General features: G+C 42.4%; 1 protein-coding gene across 1 annotated transcript in view; it reads left to right on the top strand.

The window, feature by feature from the left end:
- Ryr3 (ryanodine receptor 3) overlaps window positions 1-20,198 on the top strand; it is a 522,546-nt gene that overhangs the window by 493,739 nt on the left and 8,609 nt on the right. Inside the window, exons 87-96 of the mRNA XM_041678998.1 lie at window positions 2,345-2,449; window positions 4,178-4,259; window positions 4,902-6,232; window positions 8,121-8,179; window positions 8,812-8,983; window positions 9,939-10,025; window positions 11,366-11,566; window positions 15,704-15,834; window positions 19,394-19,436; window positions 19,916-20,043. Of these exons, the coding sequence (XP_041534932.1) occupies window positions 2,345-2,449; window positions 4,178-4,259; window positions 4,902-6,232; window positions 8,121-8,179; window positions 8,812-8,983; window positions 9,939-10,025; window positions 11,366-11,566; window positions 15,704-15,834; window positions 19,394-19,436; window positions 19,916-20,043 (2,339 nt within the window). The remainder of the gene's footprint in view (window positions 1-2,344; window positions 2,450-4,177; window positions 4,260-4,901; window positions 6,233-8,120; window positions 8,180-8,811; window positions 8,984-9,938; window positions 10,026-11,365; window positions 11,567-15,703; window positions 15,835-19,393; window positions 19,437-19,915; window positions 20,044-20,198) is intronic.

The raw sequence follows: 20,198 nt of genomic DNA, 5'->3' as shown, positions 1-20,198 counted from the left end.
GTTAAAAAAAAATATTTGCTCCTTTATTAGTTGAATAAAACATTTAGCTTGTGTTCTCATCTTGGTTTCTGGGGAGAATATATTATATTGTCTCTGCTATGAAACTGTTGATAATGTAGTTTAAAATGCATATGCATAATGAAAAATATTTGCTATGAGATGATCACACATAATTTAAAGTGATCATATGTATTATGCCTTTAATCATATCTATTATGCACCAAACATACAGAAGTGGAATTGATGATAGCCTCAATAGCATTCTGAAACTCATAGAGTCAGACAACAAAGAAATAAAGCAAACAAACCACACATGAGGAGTTTAATGAAAGAGAAAGCTCTTATGAACCTAAGGGCTTAGTGTCATCACAGAGACACACAGACTGTGCATAAAGAAGGATGCACACTGGTCTTTTGGAGAAGTCATGGATGATTGTGAGTGACTTGTGAAGAATAATGTCAGTAACTGAAGAATAAACAAGGAAAGGCATGAGGAATGTCCCATCCCCTTCCTTGTGTACCATCATTTCCTTCTTTCCCCATTCTCTAAGTCAACAGTAAATCTCAGAGTATGGCTCTTTTATATATCATGGAGTTGAAATTTGTTCAATGAAAAACATTATCTGGAGGATGAGGTAGGATGATCACAAGTTCAGGACCTGCCTAGGGTAGAGAGTGGATTAAAAGTCAGCTAGGTTAAGGAGATCCTGTTTCAAATTTTAGATAATTTAAAAAAAGGTTGAGGCTATAGATCAATAGAAGAGTGACTGCCTTGTATGTGTGAGGCTCCAGGTTCAGTCCCCCAATGGTGGAAAAAGAAAGGGAGAGAGAAAGAGAAGAGAGAAAGAGAAGGAAGGAAGAAAGGAATGAAGGAGGGAAGGGAGAGAGGAAAAGAGAGAAAGAGAGAGAGAGAGAGAGAGAGAGAGAAAGAGAGAGAGAGAGAGAGAGAAAGAAAGAAAGAAAGAAAGAAAGAAAGAGGCAGCAATTAGATTTTCATCCAATGTCCATATCACGAGGCAACTAGCTTACTCAGATTTTATTTTCTCATAAAAATAAATACAAAACTTAGTGTACTTCCTGGGTAATGAGTTGTTTTTTTTAATGTAGTAAAGGTAAACTGTATTAAAACTCAAAAAAAGAAAAAGAAGGGCTTCATTAAGGAGAGGGCAATAGTATCCCATTCAGGGGTAAATGGAGAAAGGAGAAAGTTACCAACGAAGATTTCCCCTGAAGTACTCAACACAAAAGAGAAGCTTGCATTCTATGAATACTTCTTTCAACAACCAGTTTTGTTCAAACATGAACTCATTGGCCTCTAGGGACAAGAAATTGAACATAGATAAACAGTGATTTGGGATAAAACAGTATGACTTAGGAAAGTAGACAATATTTCTTCATCTCAACTTTCCCTTGGGAATCCTACCGAGACTCTTCCATTCTTGTGGTAATATGTGTGTCCTTTTTGGATATTTCTTTTTGAAGAGAAATTTGGAGATTGATTAAAGTTTTTTTTAAAAGAAAAAACAGACTATAGTAGTTACTAATGATCATAGATAAGAAGGTTATTGTGAAAATACAAACTGGTATTTGTTCATCCAACATTCAGCTTTGAGAAGAAAATATCTGATATGGTATTTATACCTGTTGTTTATGTTAGTATGAAACTCCTAGAAGTAGTTGATTGCTGGGATTATGTGGAAGTATGCTTAAAAGAAATCCCACACTAGCTCAGAATTGAGAAATAGATGGTTATTTATTTAGGGGTAGACTCACAAATCAGAATCCTCTACTGGAACAGAGATCAGAAACCAAATCCTGCAGCCGGATGCATGTTCTGCATTGGCATAAATAGTATAAGAGGCCACGCCCCAATGGGCAGGTAACTACTAGCTGTAAGACTTTCTACAGCAGGATTATTACTGAGATTTTAAATCTCGGTTAGTCAGAGGTTGTAACACTTACATGAAGCTCTGCTTGAAAGCAACAGGTGGTAGATTACCCCTGGTTTTCATACTGTGGTCTCCATCACCCTTGTTTCCTTAGAAGACCTTGCAGAGAAAGAAATGGGCAAAGAGTGTAAACAAACGCCCCTCGGATCCTCTTTAACTACAGCATTTAACTATTTTGTTAGCTATGTTCTTCATTCTGAAGCTAAAAGAAATCGTGGCTGTGAAACCCCCATTTCCCCCACAAGAGAGAAGATCCTATAATTGGGAATAATGAAAAATATCTTGGGAAAATATTGAACCGTGAAATACATGAGTTTAGAAGGTGCTGCCCTGTCACATAACCCTGAGTGGAATGCCCTCCTAGGATAGGCTCTGAGTAACTCTCTGCTCTACAGGGCCCTTGCATCGGGAACCAGCAGAGCCTGGCTCACAGTAGGCTGTGGGATGCAGTGGTTGGATTCCTCCATGTGTTTGCTAACATGCAGATGAAGCTGTCTCAGGTACTGTGGCCTGTTCCCCTACATATTCCATTACTGTGAATGTCGGATTAATTCTCGCCCTGTGGACTTCCCTTGTGGATGTGGCTGCTTAACCAAAGGCTGGAAAAGCCAAGCAGATTAGGTCTCATTCTTAAAACAGAGAACCAAACCGAGAAGCAGGGATGAATGCCTGGGATGAGGGGATCCCAGAGGGGCTTTTGCACGAATGCAGCTTCTTCCTTGTTTCCCACCAACCTCTCATTTTGTAACTGCCTCCACACTGCTTTCCACGGTACAATCCCTTCCATGCCACTGTCTCGTCATTTTAGAATACCATCCACCGACCTTTCTCACCTTACAAAGGTTGCATGTCTGTCATCCACAAACGCCCCCTCCCTTACCCCTGCTTTCCCTCCTTCCCCCTCTCTACCTTTCCTTCTCCCCATCTCTCTGGCAAGATGAATCAGAATCATTCTGAGCATTTATTATGAACAAATAAATGTAGCATACGTAGCAACTGATCACCTCTCTCCATGGCAACACCCGAGGGAGCACTTCAAGATGTGTTTCAGACTGATTAGAGGGACATTTGCAGCATTAATTTAAATAATGTACATCTAAAAATCTCAAGGCTATCATACCTGCCTCCTCTCTTTTGGAATGTGCTGTGTAACCCTTCATTTTTTTCCCCTTTTGACTCTGGCCTTATGGGAAGAGCGTTCGGGGGGGGGGGGGCCTACTAATTTGGCAGTAGCGTGTCCACGTCTGCGTCAGCCATGGCAGTGTGCAGTAGAGGCTCTGGAGAGAAGAGCCCTTGCCCTGCCCCCTCCACATCAGTGACTTCTGGCTCCGGTTTTCATCATCTGTAAAATATTCAGGGTTAGAAGGAATGACCTCGGAGGCCTCTTCTCAGCTCTACTGCCATGTGCCGCTATGGCTCCTTTTTCTTCCTTCCGAATGCAGCTATGATGCTCAGTAGGTAGGGAAGAGTCCCTCGGGGCACTGAAAGGCTTGGCAACCAGCTGTGTCTTTCTACAAGAGGGAGGAAGAATCCGTAAAAGAAGTGTGGCCCAAAGAACAGTTTTCAAAATTACCTGCAGATTATTCTGCTAAGCATCCTTTTCTAATTTAATTTCACCCTTAGATGAGATCTTTATCTACCATCCTATACATGCCAAAGGGTTTGCAGTGCGGAGCTTGTCTTGCAGAATTCTGCCTGCATTGCTTGAATTAAAACCAAACAGAGCTTCAAGAGCATGCAGAGGAGTCACTGTGCTTATATATTATTCTATAAACTCAATGACACCCTGATCATCACCAACTGCAACTAGGTTAAACTAATCCAGGAAGAAAGGAGAATCTACTGGGTAAATTAATCTTTCCTTATTATAGTAATATCTCCCATGAAGCTTGTGGGAGATAGTCCTCCAGTATAGAAAATGATAAAACAAACTTGAGAACGTTCCTGATGGTTCTTCAGTAGATGGGGGCTGTTAGGAATCATTGAGGTAACAGTCAGTCTATCTGCCACATTTGTACGAAGGAGAATGTGAAGGAGCACTGATAGATGAGTCTCCCTGTCCTACAGGCAGTGGGTAAAAGCCACCTTCACTCACAGAAAGAAGGGAGCTCCTTCCTGACTTGGATGCAGCCCTTACCTAACCTTCCTAGAGCAGGCCCTTCTTGCTCACTGCCCTGGACTTTTCTGAGGGCTCAGATAGCTCAGGGTATCTCCTGTTTCTGTTCTAGGATTCCAGTCAGATCGAGCTGCTGAAGGAACTCTTGGATCTCCTTCAGGACATGGTGGTGATGCTTCTGTCCCTACTGGAAGGTTGGGCTGTTTGGTATAACTAGGCATTCACATGATTGTAATTGGTCTGAGCACTAACCTTGTTAATCACACAGATTATCCTTCTGGCAGGTCACTGATGTCATAAGACATTGGTTAGAATGACAAATTTTGAGAAAGAAAAAAAAAATGAATGAGGGGCACATGGTCTGATGGACAAGGCTTGAAACCAACTCATTTGATGCCAATAGGAAAGCCAGAATGAACTGGGGAAAACCTCTAAGCTTTGCCCCTCCCTATCCTCTCCCTCTCCCCATTGCTTTTCGACACAGCTGGCTGCCAGTGTGTATGCCAGCCATCTAATTGGGCAACCTCCCAGGTCAAAGGGACACCATGTATTCCTCCTTATTCCCAGAGATCTGATAGTGGAACCACCTCCTAGGCCCCGGGGCAGAAACAAGGCAATGGTGTGGCCATCTCCCTCTAGTCCTGGTTTCTTCTCCCTTGGCTCCTGGTGGGCTGTTGTAATGGCTTGCTGCTTTCTAACTATTTTTCAAATCAACATGGTCGGAAATGAACTGACTAATTTGGCACATAAGTCTCCTAAAAAGAGCAACCTGCCACATTACATGATAGCCTGGGTTCATTGATGTATTTGTATGTCTTTTTGAACCCGCCTCACAGGAAATGTGGTAAACGGAACTATTGGAAAGCAGATGGTTGACACACTGGTAGAATCATCCACTAATGTAGAGATGATCTTGAAATTCTTTGACATGTTCTTGAAACTTAAAGACTTAACCAGCTCAGACACCTTCAAAGAATATGACCCGGATGGTAAAGGGATCATCTCCAGGAAAGAATTCCAGAAGGCCATGGAAGGTCTAAAGCAATACACACAGTCAGAGATCGACTTCCTCCTTTCGTGTACGGAGGCTGACGAGAATGACATGTTTAATTATATTGATTTTGTAGAACGGTTCCACGAGCCAGCCAAGGACATAGGGTTCAATGTGGCCGTGTTACTGACCAATCTCTCTGAACACATGCCCAATGATTCTCGCTTGAAGTGCCTGTTGGACCCAGCAGAAAGTGTGCTAAATTACTTTGAACCATACCTGGGTCGAATCGAGATCATGGGTGGGGCCAAGAAAATTGAACGTGTTTATTTTGAGATCAGCGAATCCAGTCGAACTCAGTGGGAAAAGCCTCAAGTGAAGGAGTCCAAGCGACAGTTCATTTTTGATGTCGTCAATGAAGGTGGGGAACAGGAGAAGATGGAGCTGTTTGTGAACTTCTGCGAGGACACAATCTTCGAGATGCAGTTAGCATCTCAGATCTCAGAATCCGACTCAACCGACAGACCGGAAGAGGAAGAGGAAGAGGGTGAAGAGTCTGCTTATACGATGGAAATGGAGGGGGAGGCGGAGGAGGACAAGTCTATGGAGCCTGCCTCTGCCTTTGCCATGGCCTGTGCCTCAGCAAAGAGAAATGTCACCAACTTTCTGAAGAGGGCAACGCTGAAGAACCTCAGGAAACAGTACCGAAATGTCAAAAAGATGAGTGCGAAGGAGTTGGTGAAGGTTTTCGTCTCTTTCTTCTGGATGCTGTCTGTGGGCCTCTTCCAGCTGCTCCTCTCTATCTTGGGAGGCATCTTTCAGATCCTCTGGAACACAGTGTTTGGTGGGGGCCTCGTCGAAGGAGCAAAGAACATCCGAGTGACCAAGATCCTAGGCGACATGCCTGACCCCACCCAGTTTGGGATCCATGATGACGCCATGGAGGCGGACAGAGCAGACATGATTGAGCCGGGTGTCACCACTGAACTGGTCCACTTCGTAAAGGGGGAGCCGGGAGATTCAGACATCATGTCCGACCTCTTTGGAATCCACTCAAAGAAAGACAGTGGCTTAAAGCAAGGGCCTGAAGTGGGATTGGGTGACCTCTCTGAAATCATCGGCAAGGATGAGCCCCCTACGTTAGAGAGTACTGTGCGGAAGAAAAGGAAAGCACAGGTAAGCATAGTCTCTGTTGTCCTTTACAATCTGTATGTGGTTTGCACAGGTCATAACACTGACGCTGGTTCAGATAGGGTTATTCTGACATTCCAAATTCGCCAGGTATGAGGACATGGTGACTTGGGTGGGTATTTCCGTGTTTAGTCACCAGGAAGACTTCTAGTCTGCACTGTAGAGCTTGAACATATGGTGATCTGAGACCTTCACCTGCTTCAGACTTTTATTTAGTGTTCATGGTGCACAGGTTGATTCAGTGAAAGCATGGAAAGCCAGATGTAATGAATGAGGAGATTTCTTATGAGGCGGTATTTCTATATACCTTGTAAGCTCTGATTCCATTTCACCAAAGCTCTGTAATAGATCTGTTCTGTTTCTCTTGGTAACTTTATAATCCCAATAGATCAGAGTTTCACTAGCTAGAAAGGTTACTAAAAAATCCTTACAACTTCATATGATATTGATGATGGTAATTACTACTACCTATTGACAACCTATTACTATGAGTCTGATCATGCCTGGAACATTTTTATCATTAGGACTCTGAGTCAGTCAACTAGATTGAATGGATAAGACAAAAGTAACTTAGAGGCCATTGGCCACAGAATGTTCTGAATGTTTCCTTCTCTTACAACATCCAACTTACCATGCCATTTTGGCATCAAAGGAAGAAGTGAGGGTGCAGACAAAGACCACATCCATTCATTAATCCCATTATTACCTATTGACACATTAACATGCACATGTCACGATTCTAGAGTCTGAGAATTGAGTGACAACAGAGAAATTTTATAGAAAAGATATATACTGAACAAGTTGGTGCAAATAAGAAGGATGCTGTGAAGGAAGTATTAGATAATGGAAGAGAGGTGTGGAGAGCCAGAGAGGGAGGTACCAGCATAGGTGTCCTTCTTGTATCATTTATTTTGCATTGCCTCTTGGATAGGCTCATGGCATAGGACCATTTGACAAAAGTAAGAGACTAATGCAGATACTACATGCACTAGACTATGCTCTGGTTAACAAAATCTAGTTTTGCTTTCATAGAACTTAGTCTCAAGTGGGAAAAGATGACAAGTAAATAAGATAATTACCACTGGTGATGTTTGTGTAGGTTAATAAACACACCCATGGGTTAGAAGGGACATGGTAGAGTCATCTAGGTCCTCTGGATAAATAAGTGATTCTTGATAGCATCTGCTGTAAACAGGGCAGCCAAAAAGGCTCCTGAAGAGATGAGATCTGAGCCAAATCCTCAAGCATGGCAGACATATGGAAAGCCAGGGTCAGACCACTGAGAAGTCCCTAGTGCACAGAAGGCTCAAGACTCCCTTCCATGGGAATAAAGGTTGGAGCATTTGAATAGGAAAACAGTAGCGATAGAAAGAAAGCTATGACCCTACAGTATAGACGGGCTTCGCTGAGGAGCTTGGTTTCATTCTGAGTGTGGTAGCTATCAGCCAGAGGGACCAGGGAAGTGACAGGAGGATTGGGGACAGGCTGGAGGCTTGTCAGATAGAGAGGGATTCGAGATTAGACACCCGGTGATCCATGACCTACCTCCTGCCTGCTGCCATAGTGCTTCCTTGAGGTTTATGTATAAGTTTCCTGCTTGGGTTGAGTAAATAATTGGAAGACAAGTAAATTTTTAGGTTTGAGATCTGCCTTGGCATCTCTTTGTAGCAGCAGGTTTGATGGACAGCAGACAGCAAGACACTTTATGCCCTGCAATCCTAAGAGAAGCTAAAACAGACAGAAATACACACACACACACACACACACACACACACACACACACACACACTAGAACTTGTAACCATAAAGAGAAAGGTTTGTCCTGGACTTGTTTTTCTGAGGAGCCTTGACTGGTTGCTGTTTTTGGATCCAGGCTGCAGAGATGAAAGCAGTGCGTGAAGCCGAAGGAAAGGCTGAATCTGAGAAAGCTGAGTAAGTTCCTAGGGGCGTGGGTACTCTGCTTGCTGTGGTTGGTGGACAACGTTTGATTGGCAGTTGCTGTTCTATAACTGCAGTAAATAGAAACCTGATTTCTATTAGTGCAAGCAACAGGTATTCTACAAGCCCTGGGCATATTTCTTTTTCTTCATTTCTTTTATCTCAGCTCTATAATACACTTATTAACTTTATAATTCTGACAGTTCAGCAGGGTTTCATTGACTGGACAGATTATCAAACATCCACATTTAGTGACTTCATATAACACTGATGGTGGACGATCTGTGGTGTTTATTGAATAACTACTATATGGCAGGCCTGTACTTAGCTCTTTTAGACATCACATTTAATTCCTGCCCAAGTTTATAGGAGTAGGAGGCACCATTGCTAATCCTAAGAAGACTTACTTAATAAGAAAAGGACAATATTTTTGAAGAAGAAAATAAAGAATTGTTAAGTCTAATTCCCAAACAGCAAAAACACATATTTTATCCATTGTACACGTTGGATCATCAAAATGGTCCCTACTCATTGAACGTAGATTTCATGCCCAGGGAGTAGGTTGACAAGGACCAAGCCTGACCCACCTTTCTCCTACATGCTGAGTTGGCATCTCATCTCTGCAGCATGGAAGACAGAGAAAAGGAAGACAAAATCAAGGAGGACGGACAAGCCGAGTACCTGTGGGCAGAGGTGACAGTGAAGAAGACACGGCGGCGTGGCCAGAAGGCTGAGAAGCCAGAAGCCTTCATGGCCAATTTCTTCAAGGGGCTGGAAATCTATCAGACCAAGTTACTGGTAAGCTCTCCGACCCTTCCTCCTTTCTGCTAAAGGCACTGGCCCAGTGGACCTCGGAGCTGGCCATGATTTGTGTCACTTTTCCTTAGACATGCTTTCTCCACTTTCTTATTCCCATACTTCTCTTCTGTTCACCTTCCTCTTTCTCTTGTGTTAAAGGAAATGGGGGTTTACCTGGACACGACTCCCAAGCACATTAATGTGAATTTTCATGGGGACTTAGCTGGTCCTGGTTCAAAATTTAAGTAGATCAATCAATTGGGATGAAGAAAAAAGTTTCCTGTATTAGGTTATGTTGCTCAGTTAGTCCCTAAAACGTCATTATTGTAGGTACAAGCAAGCTTCAGTATAGTATGTAATGTTCTCTTTCTGATCAGCTGCCCCAAGATTCACTCGCTGCTCACCCAGGCCTGCACTGTAGGGCCCAGGCCTGCACTGCAGGACCCAGGTCTGCACTGTAGATGGCAACCGTCAGTGTGGCCCCAGGCAGTGTCGAGCTCTTCTCCAGCTGCTGCAGCTCCATCCTCCGTGTGCTGAGTTTCCCAGAAAAGATCACAGTGAGAATGGTACACTCTGAGAAAGTGGGCGGAGGAGGTTCCTAGGGCCATGATTTAGAAAGGGATATGAACTTTGGTCCACAGTCTGGCTGCATGTATACAGGGAAGGGGACTGCTTGACTCTCTGCTGGTGTCATGTTGAGAGATCTGGTTTACTGGGACAGGATCCAAGGTAAGATTCCTTTGGACAGTCTCCTAAGCCATTTTTAAAGAATTGATATTTCCGATTACACTTATGCAATTTATGCTAACAAGGGCAGGGCCTCGCTAGTAGAGTAGGCACTGAGGCACAGATCCCCCTGTAAACCTCCACCCAGGGCACACCTTTCGGTGTCAGGCAGGGAGGGTCTCCTTCCTGCCTTTGGCTCTTCTACTTCTCCTTATCTTTTTCTTTTCAGCACTACCTGGCCAGGAATTTCTACAACCTGAGGTTCCTTGCTCTGTTTGTAGCCTTCGCTATCAACTTCATCCTGCTTTTTTATAAGGTGATGCTTCACTAAGGGATTATTTACCAAATATGCAACAGACTAAGCATGCCATACATAGGGGAAAACTATAACCAAACTGTTACTCTTACTTGGAACAAAAATTTAAGGTCCAAAGAAATTTCTAGGACAATGACCTTTTAAAAAATGTTCAGCAACAGAACTGCCGACAGGACAACAAATTAGGAAACTGTTTCAACTGTTTGGATTCCTGTGTGATTTAATCTCCAAATATTGAGTGTGCCCCATGTATTGATGCCATGATAAGAAATATGGGACACTTTGAAACAAATAATAGCCCGGCAGTGGTGACAAATGCCTTTAATCTCAGCACTTGGGAGGCAGAGGCAGGCGGATCTCTGTGGGTTCAAGGCCAGCCTGGGCTATAGAACTAGTGCCAGGCTACAAAGCTACACAGAGAAACTCTGTCTCAAAAATAATCAAAATAAAGAAAGGGAAGGAAGGAAGAAAGGAAGGAAGGAAGGAAGGAAAGAAAGAAAGAAAGAAAGAAAGAAAACAGTTCTTTCCTTGAGAAATAGGCTATCATAGGATCCAGGGGTGTTGAAACATATGAAAAACCATCATGAAGGAAATATTAGTAGATGTTAGGAACAGAGGGTTTTCTCACCATAATTGAAGATTCTGAACATGGATGAGTGGGTCTTGCATGTTGCATGTAAATGGTTGCTAATGAATTAAAGAACAGTCATAGATTCTTGACATAGTTTTTCTGTCTTTCTGATGGTTCTAAAACTAACAACCCAACTTGTTACAAAACAGTGTTTCCTCCACTTCAACCTTCAATTTGACAAACTACTGACTTTTGTTGCCCATAGAAGAAAAGCGGGATTCTATAGTAAAGTGTGTGTAGCTGATTTAAAACATACTAAGGTTGAGGGGAATCCATCCATGCAGGCAGAGACCGCCAACAGGTACTTGAAGCTATAGGATAAAAGCTGAGAGTCATTTGCAGAAACAGAAGGGGAAGCCATGAATAAAGGGAAGAATGAAAACTATGAAATGTGTGTAAATTGTGTTTGTGTTCCACGTGGACCTGTTGCTCCTTTCTCCTTCACCATAGAATTACAACACAGATAATAAAAGGCCCATAATTAAATGTTTTTGCTTCCTTTTCAAGAGATAGGATTTGTCTCTACCTAATTCGTATTTGCAACTATTAGAAACACTGGGGATTCCTATCAGTAAGTTACCTAAAGGCCCCCTTTACTCAGCAGGTAACATTGGGTTGGTAACATTTGCATGTATTAACATAAACTCTATAGGAAGAGCCCAGTGACTGACGCTCCTTCTGATAGTTATGGGTGTGTATCTTGGGCCAGGTCACTGAAGAACCTTTGGAAGAAGAGACGGAGGATGTTGCAAACCTGTGGAACTCCTTTAATGATGAAGATGAGGACGAAGCAATGGTATTCTTTGTTCTTCAGGAGAGCACTGGGTATATGGCCCCAACACTGCGTGCCCTGGCCATTGTCCACACCATCATCTCTCTGGTCTGTGTGGTGGGATATTACTGCCTGAAGGTGAGCATTCTAGCCATCTGTCCCTCTAGGTCTTTTCTGACTTCTTGAGGGAGAAGTGTCATTTTTGAGTTCCACCAGCTCTTTGTCCTCTTGCTTGAAGAGCAAAGCTGGTGGGACATTACAAGTGTTGTCCCTCAGGGACCGCTTGCAACTGCAGGGTCTCAATCACCGACTTGAGGCTTCTAAATGACAATCTGCAAAGTGAGCTATAGACAATCTTGCAGCAGGAGAAGCATTCCAGACACCTCAGTATCAGAGTCATTACACCAAGGCACAAAGGACATTAGCCATAAGAGCTTCTTGTGATCTCTGAGCTGCTGTCAGATTTTTATAAAAAGTACCTTTCCGTTAGGTTGTAGTCATTTGAGACCCAAGATAGATCTCAGAGATGTGCTCCGGTTTCAGTTACCTACATAACAAACCACTCGAGCCTCTTCTCCCTCTCACTCTGTGGACACGTCAGCCATTCTCTGCTCCATGCGAAAGGGTTATGTCTGCAGTCTTTTGGGATCTCAAGTAGGTGAGAATGGCGAGGATGGCGTGTTCCTATGTCCAGACGAACAGCTAGGAAGCAGGTCTCAGCTGGAATAGTGGGAGTCCATCTCCCCTCTCTCCATGTAGACACAGAGCATCTCCCACTCCTCATGGCCCCTCCATGTAATCTCTGCAGGAGGATGGACTTCTTTTCTGAATGACTTAGAATTTTCCCTGAAGATCACAGAAGTGGAAAATGCTAGCTCCTCTTAAGAATCAGGCCTGAGATTATCGATGTCATTTCCACCACCCTCTATTGGTTAAAGCAAGTCACATGATGGCCCAGATTCACAGTTGCCTTTGGAGGTTGCTCAAGTGATGAACAAGGCAGCACCATTCATTTGGGCCACCTTTAGCTATGACTGCAGATACATCAATCTTCATTCCTTCAGTTTTGTGTTCTGTGCTCATTTCTGTTTCTACACCATGACTGTATAAATTACTTTCTTGTTGCTATAAAAACACTTGTCCTATTTTGGATCACAGTTTGACAGTATAATCCATCGTGGTGGGGAAGGTACGGCAGTGAGAGATGGTCCAGCTGTGGTAGCAGGAGGGAGGCAGCTGTTCACACTGCCGCCAGAAAACCGTGAATGTTGGTGATCCACCCACTTTCTCCTTTTTACTCAGTCCAGGACCTGAGCCCCATGGGATAGTGTCACTCACTTTCAGGGCATATCTTTCCTCATCAGTTCAACCCTCAGGGTGTATCTTTTCTCATCACTTAAACCTCTCTGGAAACACCTTCACAGACAGGCCTAGTTGTCTGTCTTTTTGCAATGCTAAGTCTTGTCAAGTTGAGAACCAAGCTTAACCATCACAGCAGTTTTTACAAGAACTTTATTTGCATTACATTTTCCCCTTTAATTTATAGCACTAAGTTATCTTCTTGGAATGAATCCAAGAAATGTATTCCTATCTTTGTGTCGCTTTCTTCTCCTGGTGAAATAGCATCACGTGAGAACTCACCTCCTCTCCTAGAGAGAACACATGACGTGCTTCCCTGCTGTAGTGAGTCTGCCACTGTAACCCTTAAAGCGTAGACTCTGGAGCCAGGCTGTGTGGATTGGACTCCTAACTGTTGGGCCATGTGACCTTTTTAGTGCTGTTTCTACATCAAAAATGAGTATTAGAATAATACTACATTCCAGAAAAATAAATGCATTTATATGTACAAAAATACCAAGAAAATGGGCAACAGTAAACCCAGAAGCATGTTTGCTATTTCTGGGTCTGAAATCCAAGAGCTTGTGGGATGAGGTGCAGATACACTGGTGACCTGTAGAAGACAGAGTGGACTAAAATTCGAAAGATGTGCAAACACCTTGAAGGACTAAGCGGAGTGTCTGTCACCCGGATATCAGGAGTGGACTGTATCTTGGTGATCACATTATTTTCAGCAGCTTCCAAGCTGACAGCAGAGCAGCTTCAGCTCTGCTTCCCTGCCTGGGTCACCCGTGAGCCAGCAGCAGCCATTGGCTCCTCACGGTGTGTCACGCCCAATGTCAGCCCCTTTGCCGCCTTCCTGTCATTGGTCTCCAGTATTGTCTGTTGTTTTCAGGGAGGCAGAGGGGCAAGAAGTAAGGTTTTAGAAGTAATTCTTGCCCTTTTGTCCCTGAAATAACAGTGTAAGTGATATGATTGTAATGACCTTTGAGGAAAAACATTAAAACATAGTTTGGAAACTCAAGTCCCAAAGATGTCACCAAGTAATTAGAGACATCCTAAAAAATAAATGAGATCCCTAGGCTGTGTATAAATGATTATTATTTATTTGTTTGGCTAGAAGAGATCTAGCTATTCTGAATTCTCATTTCCTGGGATTTCAAGGGCATTTTCTGTCTTCTCTAAATCTATCATTAGTAAAGGGTTGCTTGTAATCCCTGTTTGTGCTGATCTCTGGTTATATTTATGTATAACTTGATTAATTTTCCCATTGCCCTGACAAAACACCCAATAAAAGCAGTTTAGGAGAGGAAGGATTTATTTTGGTTCTGGGTGAAATAGGAGGACTGCCATGAATTTGAGATCACACTAGACTAAATCATGATTTCCAGACCATATTGAACTACATAAATAAGATCTTGTCTTTAAAAAGTTACAATTATGTACTACAACTACCCATGTACCCCTTTAATTCATGATTTCAGCTACTCACAATAAACTGTGGTCTCAAATTAAGTAAAAGTTCAATGAATAAGCAACATATAAATGTTAAATTATATGCTATTTTAAGTAGTAGGGTGAAGCTCTACACAATCTTATTCTGTCCTGTATGGAGCATAAATCACCCCTTTGTCCAGTGTATTCACACAGTATATTCTACCCACTCGCTAGGCACTTAGCCCTCTCAGTTATCACACTGACTGGCAGGATAGCGCAGTACTCATATTTGAGTAGTTCTTATTTTACTTAATAATGGCATCCAGAGTGCAAGGGTACTGATACTGAAAATTCTGCAGTGCTAAAGAGAAGACAGAAAATGGTCAAGTGAAGATGTGACAGTTCTTAATAAGGAAAGAAAATCAGATGAGGTTGCTAAGGTCTACTATCAGAGCATCTCTATCCATAAAGTCATGGGGCGGAAAAAGAGAAAAGTGAGCTCCTTTTTACTGTTTTACTGCCACACCTCAGTCTGCAAAAGTCAAAGCCACACCACGTAATAGGCAGTTAAGATGGAAAAGACCATCAAATTCATATATGTCTAAGAGAAAGCACAGTGCATACAAGTTCGGTTCTGCCCATGTTTTCAGGGATTCCCTGGGTGTTTGGGAATGTGTCGCCCACAAAATAGGCAGGTCTGTTATGTAAGAGAATGACGGGAAGTAGTTGCACAGAGGATCCAGTTCACTGAAAGGAAGAAAACATCAGTATGTAGTGAGTACGCACAGAATCCTCTGTACTCTATCACTGTAACTGTCTAAACACAGTTCATGCACTAACCTACAGCATCAGTCTGACCCTCACTGCTGGCTACTGTTGGGAAACTGCCCACATTCTTGGGGCTGACCAGTCTGTTCTAGAATAGTTCATTGTCCTTTCTATTTCTTGGTTTAGTTCTGAGCCTGGAAGTCCTAGTAAACAAATCCCATTCAAGTCTGGAAGTAAACATGGTCTTTTCAGGATTTGTGCACATCTTACTATAGTCAGCTGTCTAACCTCCAAGGGTGGCTCAGATCAGCTCAACTTTTGGAGGGGTAGGTGTATTAGCCAAGGAGTGAAATTTACTTAGTATTGGCTGTACAGCTAGTTACTGTAAAAATATTCCAGTACAGGGCTTAGAGACAAGGCTCAACAGTTAAGAGCACTTGCTGCTCTTCCAGAAGAACTGGATTTGAGCCCCAGCAATCACATGGCCGCTCACAACCACCTGTTGCTCTGGTTTCAGGGCATCTGATGTTCTCTTCTGACCTCCTTGGGCACTAGGAATGCAAATGGATCATAAACATACATGCTTGTATTTAATATATAGATATTAAAATATGCATTAAATCCCAGTATAAAGGGTTACTGCCATTACTCAGGAAGGTTGATTTGTGACAGGTCCCGGGAAAGGAGCATTAGGCACAAATCTCTAGGTAATGAGTATCTTCTCATTTGCAGGTGCCTCTGGTAGTCTTCAAAAGGGAGAAAGAAATTGCCAGGAAGCTAGAGTTTGATGGTCTGTATATCACCGAACAGCCATCTGAAGATGACATCAAGGGGCAGTGGGACCGCTTGGTGATCAACACACCGTAAGTGCCCTTCATTCTGACCCTATGAAAGCAAGTGTCTGTGTTATCACTAAGGGCATATGGCATGCTCTAATACCAATAATTCACAACTATGAAAACTGTAAGATAAACTCTGTTTGTGAGAGTAAAGAAATAGAAGTGAACGCATGAGCAAAGGCAACCATGTTAAAACTTCCTGCTGTTTCAATTAAGATACGCATAGTAGATAGGATCCTGACTCTAGCTGAATTATTTCCTACACTAAGATGGTTAAGGAAATTGAGAGGCAGGTCTAGATAGGTAGAACCAAACTAATCAGTCTCTAGGAAGGGAAGGCTTTGGGAGAAATAATAGGGGCAATAAATATCTAACCTCTGTCCCTGCCTGCAGATTCCTCTCCATCTCCTCATAGAAGGAGAAGCAACAAAAGCGGATTAATTTTCTCATCTTTTGCCATTAAATTACAGACATTTTGGATAATATTAAGAACTTTAAGTACTTTAATACTTTGAGAAATGTTCTGTCTGGTTATCCAGGACATGTGAGTCTGGGACAATGTGATACCATGGGAAAGTGCTAGTAAATAAAGGCCGTTCTGTTTCTAGAATTTACCTGAGACACAGAGAACAAAGCACTCGTGTTCCAAGGCGAGATCGGCCAGTACTGTTTATTTGTGAGCAGGGACATCCATGAACAAGTAGAACAACTATCGTAAAAGTTGATTTTTTTTTTTTCACAGCAAGGGCATCATGGGAGAGGCAATTCTGTCAATAGCTTCTCACTCTACCACAGTCGCACATAGATGCCTTGTCTCTTCTTAAAGTTTGGTTGTAAATTAAAATTTAAATGAAACATAATGTAATATTTACTTATTTTATGAAAAGAGTGTTGTAATTCAACATATGTATATTATCAAATAAGGGGCATTTCTATGGACTAAGATATTATCACTCCTGGTCTGGGAACCTTTACGTTTCCTCTAGTTACGCTGAACTGATAATGAGTTGTTATAGACTGTATTTGTCCTATTGTGCTACATAGAATTACTGGGTCTTGGTGCCTATTGTCTACTCTGAGTTTTCCTGTTTTTATATTGTGAGGCACACACATACACAAGGACCTATCAAATATGCGGATTTATTTTAATAGAGAGTAATAAACCACAGAGATTAAAATTAGAACATCGTTGATAGCTTGAAGGCCCTGTTATCCTCCCAGCCATGCTCCCATAATTAACATATTCCGTAATATCCATTAGTGGTCAATGGAATTGATCATTAAGTAGTTGCTAGTGCTAGTATGTATGGGATCTTTATCTTGCTTTAACTTACATTTTAACTAGTTCTTTGCCTAAACAAAGATTTCACTTTAAATATTCTAGACTCTATGTACATGGGATTGTCATGTTACGTATGTAATATTAGTAGAGAATCTTTTATACATCATTTTGTGTCATTTCTGATTCTCAGTGAACTCACCTATGTTGACAAGTTGTCCCCCAAACTGTAATGTTTTCCATGTAAGTGTATTTACAAGCAAGACTTGGTGCGTTTTCCTGATAATAGATATTTCATCTGATTCTGGCTCCCACTGTTAAAAACAGCACTACCAGAAAACCCCTGCGTATGTGCATAAGTGAAAGAGCTCTTCCTCTGAGGAGAGTTTGCTCAAGAGAAAGGTATGGAAAACGCTTGTTCCAGGATACGTTATAAACAGTGCTATACAGACACTTTCTACTTCTGTGCCTGTTTGCCAGCACTGTGTCAGGGAATTTTGGTGATCTGGTAGGGGTGTAATGGCATCTCATTGTACATTTGCCAATTACTAAAGAGGCTACGGATTTAAGCATATTCTTTACACATTTTCTTCTGCAAGTCTGTTCTCTAGGGCTTAAAGAAAATAATGATGTGAAAATGTATGTTCTACCTTCAAGGAACTTCTTGACCTTAGCCTTAATAAGGGGACAAGCCACTCAAAATTGAGACCAAGATAAGATCATGTTCATGAAATTATCTTAAACACAGCCTTTTAGCATTTATTGTGAAATATTCTACTCAGTACAAAACAGGACCAAGAGACAAGGTGTGTGCTGGAGAAAGCTGGTCATGGTGACCCAGGTGTATAATCCCAGTACTTAGAAACAGAGAGGAAGATGATTTAAGTTTGAACCTAGCTTTTTCTGTGTAGTGAGGTCTATGTCAGCCAGGGCTACACAATAAAACCCTACCCAAAAAATGGGGGTGGGGTTCAAGATAGTGGAGGAAAGATGGCTTGATCTTTACTCTCGTAGATTCTAAATGTCATGCATAAAAAATCAAGTAGCAATGTACACTGAAGAGAGTAAAAGTAATTTTGATCTTATAAATATGTCTATTGGCAGTTTATTCTATAGTACCAGCATTTGTTTTTAATTGGCAATTAGATCATTAAGAAGAATAAGCGATTTTAACAACTAAAACAAATCTGTGGAAAAAAATTTATCCTCAAGATGGCCATCCTTTTGGGAGAAGAAGGTCTTGACTTTCTTATCATGAGCTGCTGGTCTTTGTAGGATTGGAGACTGCTGTGTGACTCAGACTCACAAAGGATGACCCAGAGAAAGGAAAACAAAGTAAGAATGCACACAGCAAGGGTTGGTTGTGCTCCCAAAGCAGCCCTATGGGGAGCCCTCCCAGGAAGGGTCTGTTCATTCTGGCTGGATGCAACACATTTTAAACATTTTTGCTAACATTCCAAAGGATGGCAGTTTTTGTTTGTTTGTTTAATGAGAAGAAAACTCTTGGAATGGAACTAGAGAAAATTCCAGGCAGAGAAACATGACGCCTCTGAGAGGGCTGGGCTGTCATGAAACAAGATGCCACCTCTAGAAGAAAAGGATCTAAGTCCTGGAAGGAAGTAGGTACCACACGAGTACACAGTGATGAAAGTGAGTAGAGGGTCATGGGGTCAATAAAAACTCTTTCTAAATTAACCTAAGTTCCTTCTGGCTGGGACACTGATATAAGAGAGCTTGTCTGTGTGTCCCGGCACACCCCTCACCATCCCAGCTCCCCAGTCACTGACAGTCACGGAATGGGAAATATACATTTCCTTCTGGTTTTTGTTTCTGTTGTATACTGGGATCCAGGTAGATGGGTCAAAAAAACATCTGATTTGTAGCCCTGGAGAACCAGCAGAGGGTGATGATGAGGTCCTCTGGGGCTGTGGTAACACGCTTATCCAGGAGCATGACACAAGGGGAGCAGGGAAGGGAGTGTGCAAAGTAGGATTGGTTTTCAAGAACAAAAAACCAACAACATACGTTTCTTGCTGGTGCGTCATCATGGTTCCTTCTTGTTAACCCAATTTTGAGACGGAAACTGCAGAGTGGCTTCCCAAGTGCCTCAGTTGAAACAAAGCAGCAGAACTGTAAGGCAGGGTCCTGGGATGACTCCGAACATCAATCCCAGCCTGCGTACATCAGTGAGCAGGACAGAAATCTAAGAGATCATAGATCCAGATGTTCACACTAGAAAGTTTTGTGATGTGTTTGCCTTGAAGTTAATAATTAAGGATCTTTCCTTTTTGCCTTTATTTTCAGATCTTTTCCTAATAACTATTGGGACAAGTTTGTGAAGAGGAAGGTATGTCTTCTCTCGGGGCGGAGGTGTGTGTGTGTGTGTGTGTGTGTGTGTGTGTGCGCGCGCGCGCACGTGCGCGGTGAGCTGTCCATACTCTTCGTGTACTAATATGAGGAAATGTGATGTCAGGTTTAAGATGGCGTCTGGAGACTCAACTGCAGAGGTCTTGCACATGTGGGCTTCTGCTTTGTTCCCATACTCGTCTGCCTTCAGCACCTGCACACAACCCATGCTGCTTTCTCCACATTAGGTTTCTTTTCTCTGCAGAGAGACAGGAACTTAAAAAGAAGTTTCCCCTTGATTGCCATCATCTCTTTAATTTTCTCTAGGGTGACTTTTTCCTTTTCCAGTCAGTTTGGAATGGTATCTTGTTTAGCCTGTTGAAAAAATTCAGCATGGCAAACTCCGAAGACATCAAAGCTGGAGAACAGTTGGGAGGTGGTGGTGTAGCCATAGCCCACCCTGCCATTTCTCTGCTCTAGGTAATCAACAAGTATGGAGATCTCTACGGAGCAGAGCGCATCGCTGAACTCCTGGGTTTGGATAAGAATGCCCTCGACTTCAGCCCAGTAGAAGAGACCAAAGTGGAGGCGGCCTCTCTGGTGTCATGGTACAGATCTCAGGAGCTCAAGTCCAAGTGGCAAAGACAAATTCTTTGTTTTCCATCCTCTCCAGTGAGCTAGAGGGGAAAATAAAACATGTCTTTAGTTTTCTTACAAATTGGGAAAGGACTGCTTTAAAGGATTTCATGGCCAATCAGTTCTT

This window comes from Microtus oregoni, unplaced genomic scaffold (genome assembly GCF_018167655.1).
Source record: "Microtus oregoni isolate MIOR12 unplaced genomic scaffold, Mior012 000031F_ref0000149, whole genome shotgun sequence".
In the NCBI taxonomy this organism is placed as follows: Eukaryota; Metazoa; Chordata; class Mammalia; order Rodentia; family Cricetidae; genus Microtus; species Microtus oregoni.
Note: the sequence above shows the minus strand (reverse complement) of the source record. Positions and strands in the feature narration are given on the sequence as shown.